Source organism: Gopherus evgoodei, chromosome 2 (genome assembly GCF_007399415.2).
Source record: "Gopherus evgoodei ecotype Sinaloan lineage chromosome 2, rGopEvg1_v1.p, whole genome shotgun sequence".
Lineage (NCBI taxonomy): Eukaryota > Metazoa > Chordata > Testudines > Testudinidae > Gopherus > Gopherus evgoodei.
This window is the reverse complement of record NC_044323.1, coordinates 9647670-9659922: the sequence shown is the minus strand read 5'-3', so window position 1 is coordinate 9659922 and position 12253 is coordinate 9647670. Positions and strand designations below refer to the sequence as shown.

Here is a 12253-nt window from a genome sequence, read left to right as displayed (position 1 = left end):
TGCCCACCGGTCCGGGGGGCTCTGCATTTTAATTTAATTTTCAATGAAGCTTCTTAAATATTTTAACAACCTTATTTACTTTACATTCAACAATAGTTTAGTTATATATTAAAGACTTATAGAAAGAGACCTTCTAAAAACGTTACTGGTATGCAAAACCTTAAATTAGCATGACTAAATGAAGACTTGGCACACCACTTCTAACAGGTTGCCGACCCCTGCTGAAAACCAATGTCCTGCTTGACCTCACAGCTCATTTTGATTTGTTACCTAAGACTCAAACCCGGCTTCCCAGAGAGGAAAAGCTAGCGAATTAGCTCACTGTGCCACTCAGCTTTCAAAAGATATTCCCCCCCAAAAAGAAGAAACGCCAGTAGAGTTCTCTTAAGAAAAAAGTTCTCCATCATCTCTTATCTAAGTTCCATCAACGCATACAACTTCTCAGGAAGGGAAGGATAGTCCCGTGGTTACAGCACTGCCTTAGGACACAGGAGAACCTGATTCAATTCTGTGCTCTGCCACAGACTTCCTGTGTGACCTTGGAAACGTCACTTAGCCTTTCTGTGCCTCAGTTCCCCATGTTTAGCATAGAGAGGATAATGCTTCACAGGGGTGTTGTGAGGATAAATACTATGAAGCACTTTGAGATCTGCTGATGAAAAGCCTTCTATAAGAAATAGGTATTATCAGAGCCATCTCTAGGTTATTTGCTGCCCAAAGCAAAAAGAATTTTGGCTGCCCCGACCCCAGCCCTGGTCTCTCCCCCGTCACCTGCACCCCATGCTGCCCCAGCCCTGGGCTCTCCCCCTCGACTCGCACCCCCTGCCATCCCAGCCCTGGCCTCTCCCCTCCCCCCGACCTGCACCCCCCCTGCCGTCCCAGCCCTGGGCTCTCCCCCACACACCCCATGCTGCCCCAGCTCTGGGCTCCCTCCTTACCCCCCACCAGTGCCACCCCAGCCCTGGGTTCTGCTCCCTTCACCCGCACCCCCTGCAGCCCCAGCCCTGGGCTCCCCGCCACACACACACCTGCATCCTCCCTCCACCCCAGCCATAGGTCACTGGTAACTCGCTCCCAGGGCAGGTCATTCAGCAGGAATTTTGGATGTGCACAGAATACAGACAGGATTGGTTCCCATATGGTTACAGAACTGCCGTAAAGCGGAACAACTTTCAGCTTGTGTGATTGGAGGATATCTTGATGCATATTATAAGACTGTCCTCCATAAATGAGGAAAAGTGGAGGTGCCTTTATTATTCTTTTGTTCCACCCTTTGTTTCTATGGGGAATTTGCCAGTGCAATATCACTGTCTTCCTTTTAAACAAATAAAACTTAAAAAAAAAAAAAAAAGGCAATAGCTGTTGAAAATAGCAATTCCAGTCCTAAAAACCACTGGGAAGCATTTCTTGCTCAATTTTATTCTACTTTTTCTACAGCAAATTACAGTGGATCAGTATATTTGATTTGGGAGAAATGAAGTAACAGCTGCTCAAATTGAGCTTGAGCACTCTTGAATTTTGAGGTGTTCAAATCTGGAAGGCAGGTTCTAGATTCTCTTTCTGAATATTAGCTAAATCTGGAAAGGAAACGTTAATTTCTGCTTTCATGGCTCAGAAGCGGAAATCCTCCTACCTGCCTGGTACTGTATCTAAAGCTGCCCAGATCCAGTAGAGCCTCCCCTCCCTTACTTTTCATTTTAAATTCTAGTGGGATCCATATACCTCCCTTGCTAGGTTTCAGATAGAGAGGTGCACTGTCCATTTAGTCCACCCAATTCCTTCTTTGGGGGCTGCAAGGTGAGGTCACACCAGTATCCCTAATCTGGTCTAGGGATGTCTTCTGAAGGAGACATCTGGGCCAAACCCTTTTACTCCTTGGGCATACTTGTTCCCCATTCACACTGTCACCCCACTCTAGCAGTGAGCACTCCATTCACAGCAAGCTGCAGCATGAGGTTTGAGCTACCATACTCCCTCCCTCTCCCTTTCCTGTTGATAGTGGCCACAGGAATGCTGGAAAATGTAGTTCTTTCCCTGCTCCAGGGCTGGCTCTATAGGCAGGGAGCTAACCAAGAAAATACAGCTCCCAGGGCCCCATGTTGGTTCTGATATTAGGAATGGCAATATACAAAACTCTGTAGGACAACACTTGTAGGAGAACACTTCAACCTCCCTGGCCACACTATAGCAGATCTTAAGGTGGCCATCCTGCAGCAAAAACACTTCAGGACCAGACTTCAAAGAGAAACTGTTGAGCTTCAGTTCATCTGCAAATTTGACACCATTAGCTCAGGATTAAACAAAGACTGTGAATGGCTTGCCAATTACAAAACCAGTTTCTCCTCCCTTGGTTTTCACACCTCAACTGCTAGAACAGGGCCTCATCCTCCCTGATTGAACTAACCTCGTTATCTCTAGCTTGCTTGCATATATATACCTGTCCCCGGAAATTTCCACTACATGCATCTGACGAAGTGGGTATTCACCCACAAAAGCTCATGCTCCAAAACGTCTGTTAGTCTATAAGGTGCCACAGGATTCTTTGCTGCTTTTACAAATCCAGACTAACATGGCTACCCCTCTGATACTCATCCAATCAAGTTTCCCCAACCCCAAAAGTCGCATCATACTCTGCCTGCGGGGCTAAAGAAGCCGTGATCTTTTCCTTCAAATCATGGGCTGCAGGTCAAATGCCAACAGTCTAGTGAAAACAGGTTGTGCTGTTATAACCCGCACACCCCCTGGGTGTGGTGCTGTGTCCCATCTAGTGGCACCAAGACCCATCTAGTGGCACCGAGAGAGAGAGATAAAGGAGTCGGCTCTACAGCCTTAGCTAACAGCCAGCTGGTTTTTAGCTCATGCGGTAGAGGCTCACGCATTAAGCTCCAGAGGTCCCAGGTTCGATCCCGCCTGCCGACCTAGGTCTGTCAGCGTTACACTGTCATATCCTTCAGGAGCCTCATCCTTCACTCCATGGGGTGGCAGGGTCATGTTCAGCATTGGAAGGGGCACGGGTCCTTCACAACTTCCCTGAGCGAGTTACACTACGTTGAGTTATGTTCAGGGCTTGAAGAGCAGACCCTGAACAATAACTAGCAATGCTCACTTCTTTAATTCTTCATCATAATATCCCACGCTTTATTCAAACCAGACAGAGACTGTAACTCGGTGCTAATGTGAACAGCGTGTCCCCATGTGTTAAAGATATTGGACCCGACTCTGTCCCTGACTACAGTGTAAAGAGGCCATAGGAAGGATAGCACAGCCCCCCTTGGGACTGCAGTCAGTGGCATAGGGGCAGCATGGATGGCCCTGTGTCACCCTGATTCACAGCTCCAGCAGAGGGACATGGTGGAGGACTGGAGCCACTCTAAGTTGCTCTATGGACTGGAATTCAGAGAAGCTGCACTCATGCTGTCCATTCTGCAAAGTACAGCACTGGATCTGGGCCTTGGAGTATAACTGTTCATTTGCATGCACAGCCCCCATTAAACCAGCATGGGTCTTTGCTCCTCTGTAGCAGCCGGACCGTGGAAGAGCTTTTGAAGTCTGCCACTGCCACTGATGTGTTAATTCAAGCAGCAGGCCTCATGCCTCTCGATCTTGGGATCAATCCCCACAGCCTGTCCAGGGTGCTCTAATTGGTGTCCACATGCGTTTAAACACCGATTAGGAAAGCAGGTTGCTCTGCAAAACGCACTATCAATTCAACTACAGTAACTTCTCACTTAACATTTAGTTATGTTCCTGAAAAATGTGTCTTTAAGCGAAACGATGTTAAGTGAATCCAATTTCCCCATAAGAATTAATGTAAATGGGGGGGGGGTTTACATTCCAGGGAAATTTTTTTCACCAGACAAAAACATATACTGTGTGTGTGTAAACTTATACTGTGTGTGTGTCTGTGTCTGTATGTATATGTGTGTATATATATATATATATATATATATATATATATATATATATATATATATATATATATATATATATATATATACACACACACAGAGTGTAAGTTTTAAACAAACAGTTTAATACTATATACAGCAATGATGATGGTGAAGCTTGGTTGAGGTGGTGAAGTCAGAGGATGGAAGAGGGAGGGATATTTCCCAGGGAATGCCTTACTGCTAAATGATGAACTAGCACTCGGCTGAGCCCTCAAGGGTTAACACATTGTTGTTAATGTAGCCTCACACTCTACAAGGCAGCACGAATGGAGGGAGGGGAGACAGCATGGCAGACAGAGAGAGAGAGAGACGCACACCCTGTGTGAGGGGGAGAGAGAGAGAGAGTGATGTGCATTGTCCCTTTAAGTACGCTGACCCGACTCTAAGTACATTGCCTTTTTAAGTAGATCAGGAAGTTGAGACAGCAACTGCTGCCAGCAAGTTCCCTTCATCCTGAGCCCTGTCGTGTCCCCACCCTGCTCTATATGGAGAAGGGGCAAGTGGGGGGCTGGAGCAGGGGGTAGGGAGACACTCTGACATTAGCCCCCCCCCTTGCACAAGCAGGAGGCTCCTGGGAGCAGCTCCAAGTCAGAGGGCAGGAGCAGTACATGGCAGTGGGGGGAGGGACAGCTGAACTGCTGGCAACTGATAGCCTGCTGGGCGGCTGCTGCACAGGGATCTCAGGGGAGCGGGGAGCTGATAGGGGGGCTGTCGGTCCACCCTGGTTCCAAGCCCCCATCAGGTAGCTACTCTTTCTGCAAGCAGTGCAGGTGGCTGCCAAGCAACGTTATAAGGGAGCATTGTGCAACTTTAAACGAGCATGTTCTCTAATTGATCAGCAATGTAACAACAAAACAATGTTAACCGGGACAACATTAAGTGAGGAGTTACTGTATTCTTCAGCCACCCCACTTTCCTTTCCATCTGAAAAGACATCCCAGCAAGAAGCAGCCTCCACACAACCCAGTGCAGAAATATACTATTCAGAACACCTCCACCATTCCAAGCACTCATGTAATAATAAGACAAATTACAACACAGCCCCTGGGGGAAGACAGCTGCATTCCAGTCCTGGCATATTAAACTAGCAGTAGCAGGGCAAGAGTTTAATATTGCAGTGGGAGAACAAATGTCTTTTAAACTTCACCTGCATTGGTCACTATTTACTTTCCCTGCAAACTCAACCAAGAAAGCTGTTAGTAATTCAGTTAGGATTATGTTGAACTTTACAGAGTTTTAATTAGTTTTGTTTTCTTACACCATTTAAATAGCGCTGTCAAAGGAGTACAAATTCAGCATTTTCTTTTTGTTTGGTGAAAACATATAGAATTGCATCCCAGACATTGGTTTTAATTAGATCATTCCAAAATTATGACAGATTCCAAGTGTCCTATACAAGTAGTTCTACATTGGGGCTGCCAGCCTCAAGAATGAGACTTGCCTGAGCAGTTCAGTAACTAACTCTCAAACCTAGAATTCACTCACAGATCCGGACAATCATGAGTCTCAGCCCCTCAGGACAAAATGGAAAACTCACTAGCATCCCCAAATCACACATGTCCAAAGTGACATGAATTCTGTCTACACAAACAGAGCAGACCGGACCTCCGTTTGTAAGGTCTGATCCAAATTCCCCCAGACTTGCTACTAAATTTACCCAGCTAGGAAGCATGATGTGGTAAGATATCCCTTTTTAATCAACAGAAAGAACACTGCAAGAAGCGTCTATCAACCCCTCCCCGCTTCAGAAACTGAATATATAATCTGCATATATGTAGACACCATCTGATGGCATTAAGATGCAATTTTTGCCACCAATGACTGGAAAGAGAGAGTCTCTTACTCAACGGTAGGCACACAGTTAAGTGACCAGTTTCTGTTTATTCACTTATACGTACATAGATTCTTCTTAGTAACAATGGCTAAGGCTAAGTTTGTGAAACTCTTCTGGAAAAGCTGTTTATCCAAATCTAGCCTGATCCAAAAATAATACAGATATTTTCAACTCTGCCAAGATACAAAAGACTTATCAGTAAATACATTAATTATATTTTTATTGATGGGTTGATAAGGAAATCTAGATGAAAATGCAGAACTTCCAAGGCTAGATTTGTGGCACTTATAAAAAGGCAAAAAGTGTTGTTAATGTCTATGCAATGCTTTGAAGATATAAAGCACTGTATATCAGGAAGTGCTAGGGATTTTTGTGTTTTGTTGGACAGCTCCAACTCCTTAGATACAAGAATCAAGTCAGCCTGTAAAGGGCAATCTGCAGAATACGGGATGATCAAATGGGTGTGGGTTATTAGAAAAAGAGGGTAGAAAAAGATGTGTGTAACAGGGCAAGACCCACTTAATTCAGTTTATAGGTACTGAGAGGAAGAAAATGCTTTTGCAAAAATACTTAACCCAATGGAAGAGCTGTCATTCCCTGCTGTGTTTGCAATCCAAACATGGCAGCATCATGCTAGCCCATGACAGGCGAAAGGATATGTCTAGACTGCAACTGAGGCCCGGTCTACACTGAGGGGGGTCGATGTAAGATACACAACTTCAGCTACAGGAATAGAGTAGCTGAAGTTGACGTATCTTATTTCGACTTACCTCCCGTCCTCACGGCATAGGATCGATGGCCGCAGCTCCCCCCATCGACTCCACTACCGCTGCTCACCCTGGTGGAGTTCTGGAGTCGATGGGAGCGCGTTCGGGGATCGATATATCGCATCTAGACGAGACACGATATAGCAGTCCCCAATAAATCGATCACTACCCGCCAATCCGGTGGGTAGTCTGGCCGTGCCCTGAGAGTGAGCCTCCCAGCCCAGGTAGAAAGGTGCTTGAGCTAGCCTGCTACGAGCACCAGCGTGAATATTGAAGCTTTGGCTGGAGCTTGGTCCCTCACACCACTTGAGAGCCCAAGTCAAGCCTGAGCCACAGTGCCCAGTGTGCTACTTTGAGGGTGCTAACTCAAGTCCTGCTAGTGCAAGTCCATCCACCCAGGTTGGTAGTTGGCTGCAGCGTAGACAGACCATAAGTAACATGCATTAGAAACTGACCAGATTCCAAAGTGAAGCTAACTAGTCTATTTATACCAGCGGAGCTCAGAACAAAAATCAGAAAGTGAACAACTTACTTACAGAATGAAGAAGTCGTATCTATTATTATATTTCTAAAATGCTTTCAGGTTTCATAAACTAAGGGGCAAAAATGTGATTTATTTTTAAGTTGACAATATCTCATTAACTTCTCATTTTTATTGTGAATCATTTTCAGAAATCTAAAATAATCAGATTCATACCAGACTTCTATACTCACCATTAACACATGAAAGGATGATGATGATGTTTAGAAATGCCTTAGAATAGTGCAGAATTCACTTTTGGGGCAAAATTCTTCCCTCAGATACCCAGGCACAATGACTCTCTGACAGCAGTAGACTCATAGACTTTAAGGTCAGAAGGGACCACTATGATCATCTAGTCTGACCTCCTGCACAAGTCTATGAGCAGTAGGAGCTGTAAGTATGGTGTGGGGGTGAGGACAAATCTGGCTCTAAAGGCCTTGGCCCTGCAATGAGATCTAGACAGAATCCTGCTCCTGAACAGAGCTCCATTGATATCAATGGAGTTTCTCATGGGCATAAAGATTCACACAGGGGGATCAATTTGCAGGAATAGAGCCTAAGAATTGAGGGGGTTTATCAATTATTTTTTCTCTCCAAGTGGTTGTCAATTTTTGGCAGACGCCTCACAAGGACAAAAGCTAAAGGTTATTCCCCCTCTGGCTAAGTGTACCCATGGCTTTCATTCATTCACTGAAACATTTCAAAGCAAAACAACTGATTGATTTATGCAAACAATTTTGCCCTGCTTAAAACTGTTTTCTGTGAATGCCCTGTAATTGCTATGCTATGGCTACAAAGGAAAACCCTGCCAAAATATTATAGCAATGCTGGTTAAGTAGTTGCCAGTTATAAAACACTTATTTTACATTAATTCAAACCTAGCCTGAAATTTGGCACTCAGTCTAAGAATGGTTTTAAACTACCATCACTTACCAGATATTGTTCAAATTGCCATGGCTGTTTTTCAGTTCCAGGAGGGCAGATCAATTAGAAGTTTAACAGACTATCATGTTTTCTCTTCTGATTGAAATATTGCTTTGTTGGGTTTTTTTAAAATGAAAACTCTCCCAAAAACCATGTGTGCTCTGCAAAGGCTTTGTAGGTCACAAGGACTAAGACACCATTTTTTATTCTTCTTTTCTTTGCCTTTATGTATATAAAATTTCTAGTACATCATATATAAGAGTTTACTAGAAAACATAAGTATAGAGATGCATTCCCAGCTCTACCACTGACTTGCTATGCGACCTTGGATAAATCATTTAACCCGTCTTTTTTAAGTTGTATGCCCAAATCCATATCAGAAGTGGCCTCATGGCAGAAGTGCTGAGAACACACAACTCTTGTGGAAATCTCATTGCTCAGTCCTCTCTCTAAATCAACCCACTTTTATTTAGGTGTGTAAGGTCCTGGTCTTGCAAACAATTACACATGTCCTTAATTCCCTAGATGCAAATAGTCCTTTAACTTTAGCGAGACACCTTAATTGTTTAAAGTTAAGTATATGCATAAGGGCTCTGCTAGATTGGAGCCAAAGTTTGAAATTGTTGGTCATAACCGCTCTGTGCTACAGTTTCTCCAGCTGTAAAACAGGGATAGTGAGTCACACTTTTGTGCAACACTTTGCTATCCAGAGATTTAAAAAACGAAAACACCTGTAAGTGCCTTGTATTAATTATTATTTTGGAGAAGCAGCAGCAGCCAGCCCATAGTTAAGGTTGAAGTTAGCTCTCCATTATAAACCCAGTTCTCTGCACACACAAACCTCTGCTTCCCCCACAAGAAACACACACACACACACACACTCAACTTCTCCCCCTCCCCCCACCAAAAAAAAAGAAACTGATCTTCCTGAAATTGTGCATTCTCCTCCTCATCCTAGGTTACATTTTAAAATTATTTATTTATTTACTTATGGGAAGTTTGGCAAAAGAAAATAAATCCAAAGATAGTGTGTTCTGAAAATTTGGCTATCACTTGCTTTTGGGAACAAACAAACATTTTTTTTTTCTTTTTTGGCTCATCATAGGTGTAAAATGGCTTAATCTAGAAACTTCACATTTGTTTTGTTCTGTTAGCCTTGCTGAACAGAAGTGCCTTTTACTCTTTTGGGGGTGGATGGGTGGGACCATTAAAAAAAGGAAACAGCTATTAAATGTATAAAAAGCAACATTTACAATATAAACTTGTATAGAGTGACCAGACAGCAAGTGTGAAAAATCGGGACGGGGTGGAGGGTAATAGGAGCCTATATAAGAAAAAGACACAAAAATCAGGACTGTCCCTATAAAATCGGGACATCTGGTCACCCTAAACTTGTATAACTGTAAACTGACCTGACCTGGCTGGGCTAGAGTTTGGGAGGTGGGAGATGAGAGGCAGAGGTCTGGGAAGGGGTATGGAATGGAAGGCAAAGGTCAGGAGAGATGGCATGAAGCCAGTCTTCCTGGACTCAGAAAAGAGGACATGGAGACAGAGCCTTAGATAATATGCTTGTGCCTTCGCCTATTTGTGTTCCAATATCAATCAATGTTTTTCAGTGCACTTGACAAACATCAGCCATATGATTCCATTCTACAGTTTTCTTCCTATATACATAGTGGGGTTTTTTCCTGAGAGAGGCTGAATATATAAATGAAAATAGAAGACAAAGCAAGAGGAAACAAACCTATCTTAAAGGAATGTTCAAGGCTGAACTTAGAGAGGTAGGAGCTGGAGTGATCATCTCTGGGGTTTTTTTTCTCACCATGGGGTCGGCAATGCAGAATCATTGGGGGGTTTAATCCCCAAACTTTGCTTTGTGGATTACAGTTCACAGTTTAATGCACTTTGAGGTTGGATAAGGAACCTGGCTTGGAAAGTTTAAGTCTGGGATGAGCTATGACAATCCAGTTCCCCCATGGGTCTGGCAAAGCATTTGCAGTATGGGATGCTTATTATTAAGGGGAAGAGGAAATCTGTGTCAATATTGCCCAGGGAAAAACTCTGAGCAAACGTTCAGAAGGATTTCATAGAATCATAGATTTACTGAATTAGCCCAATGCTATTTCTGATTCCTACTGTGAGAAAGTAACCTGGCACTCCACAACCAGGAATTAGGGAAGCAGAGACTGAATTTCAGTTATCTGGACCAGCTATCACTGAGTTAGCCTGTTAAAGATTCTGCAGTGAAATCAGCTTGTTAGGGCATTGTGATTATACTGAACAATGATGGAAGGATTATTTGAGGAGGGAGCTTTTCCCATCACTTATTTCAGGATGGTTACTAGAGAAAGTTACTAGAGGACTGTCTACACCCTGGAGGAGGGCAGAGGGCCAAATCCTGAGCTCATGGGTCAGTGGGGGAATTGAGGGGAGAGTGGCTGAGATAAGTGTGGCTCTGGGGAGGTGTTTGGGGGCTGAGCTGCAATCCCAGGGGGGGGTCTGATCACTCAGGGTTTAGGGTTTGTGAGGTGATCTGTGGGTGAGTTTCCTGCAAGGGGCGGGGAATACACTGAGGCATAGCAGGGTCTAATTGGGAGACAGAGGTGAATTGTGATCCCAGTGGGTCCTGCTGCTTAGTGCCATGGCGAAGGCGGCTTTGCACGGGGGAATTGTGCGCGGGATAGATCGGTTATTTAGAGCTGGAAGGGGGTAAATTACAGTCCCGATGGGTCCTGCTCACTCAGTGCCGTGGCTCTGGGGATGGCTGAGGGGGCTGTGCTCTGGGGAGGGGGGCTTTGGGATACCGAGGCTCTGTTTGGGGGCGAGGAGGTGACTTGCGGTGCCGGTAGGTTGTGCGCCATGGATCAGAGGTGACTTTGCCGGGGGGAGGGAGAGGGGCTATTAGGGAGCTAGAAGGGGGGTGAATCGCTTTGCCCGGGCTGGATAACTCAGGAGCTGCGCTCCCAGGGGCGCCCCCCCCCAACCCGGCGGCTCCGGAGCGGGGCCAGGCGCGTGTCCCTCCCAGGGAAGCGGCTCTGCGCCCCCGCATCAGCGGACACTTACCGGCAGGAGCAGGAGCGCGGTGGCCGCGGCTGCTGGGGCGCTGAGCTGCGGTGCCGGGCCCCCCATGGGGCTGCAGGTCCCGGGGCGGTCCCACGGCAGGCGCATCCCCCCGGAGCCAGCCCGAGTGCCCCTGCTGGTGCCCTGGCAGGCAGAGAGCGAGCGGCGGCTGCCGCGGGGGAACCGGCTCCCCGCCTCCTGCTGCAGCGCCGGGGCCGGGACAGCCCCTCCCCGCGGGGCCGCCGGGGACACCCTCCGCCCGGGTGCGGGGAGGGAGTGTCCTGTGCCCAGCGCGGGGGGAGGGACGGGGGATCCCCCCGGGGAGGGGGCTAGTCTGGGGCCTGGCCGCAGAGCCAGCGCAGCGCCCCCTCCCTGCCCTCCGGGAGCCAGCCCTGCGCCGCCCCGCTCACAAGGGCAGCAAGGGGCCCGCGGGGGGGGTCTGGGGACACCTGGGGCAAGAGACACGAGCTGCTGGGCGCGGTGGGAGGGTTCGTTCCCCAGGGCCCCCTGAGTGAGTCAGTCCTGTGCACAGGGGGGTGCCCTGAGTAGGGCTCCCGGGAGCCACAGGCAGCCAGAGAAATGGTAGCCCAGTGGGCCACTTTACCTGTATTATAGTCAGTGCTTTGTCATTCTGCTGTATTGTTTTTAGTAGCAATGCAAGGAACCTGCAGGCGTTTATCCCCTATGATTTGGCACTAGCAGATAGCAGGAGGCTTGAGGCCTGTAACTTTTGGCATAGATCAATTTAAGTAAGGCAGGGAACTGAGATTAGCAGGCCAGAGGGGGACTGTTGTCCAGAATACTGACATCAGCCACCCACAGAACATAGCTGACACCAACATCTGTAGGGTTCTGGACAGCATGTCAGACCACAAAGGCGCCAGGACAACAAATTGGCGTGTGTTAATAGGGTAACATGGTACATATACTAACCTATAGAAAAGGATGGTGATGAGAAAGATAACACTGATTTACAATTTTTGAGAAGTCGTCTGCTTCAGAGATAAAATGTGATATTTATTATGTATTTTGATGTGCTGAATTCAAATATGACAATTAAAACAACTGATTGGCTACTGTTTCTAAGATATTTTAAGTTTTTACATTTTATGTCTATGTATATTGTGTAGATAGTAGAGTTTTAATCATAAATTGTAAACCTAGGTCTTTTCATGTGTTTATGGTTGCTTTACAT

The 12253-nt window shown here is 46.1% G+C and overlaps 1 protein-coding gene across 1 annotated transcript in view; it reads right to left on the bottom strand.

Annotated features, from left to right (window-relative positions):
• CRHR2 (corticotropin releasing hormone receptor 2) overlaps positions 1-11166 on the bottom strand; it is a 280023-nt gene extending 268857 nt beyond the window's left edge. The window contains 1 exon segment of the mRNA XM_030549973.1: positions 11062-11166. Within this exon segment, the coding sequence (XP_030405833.1) occupies positions 11062-11166 (105 nt within the window).
• Between the last annotated feature and the right edge of the window lie 1087 nt (positions 11167-12253).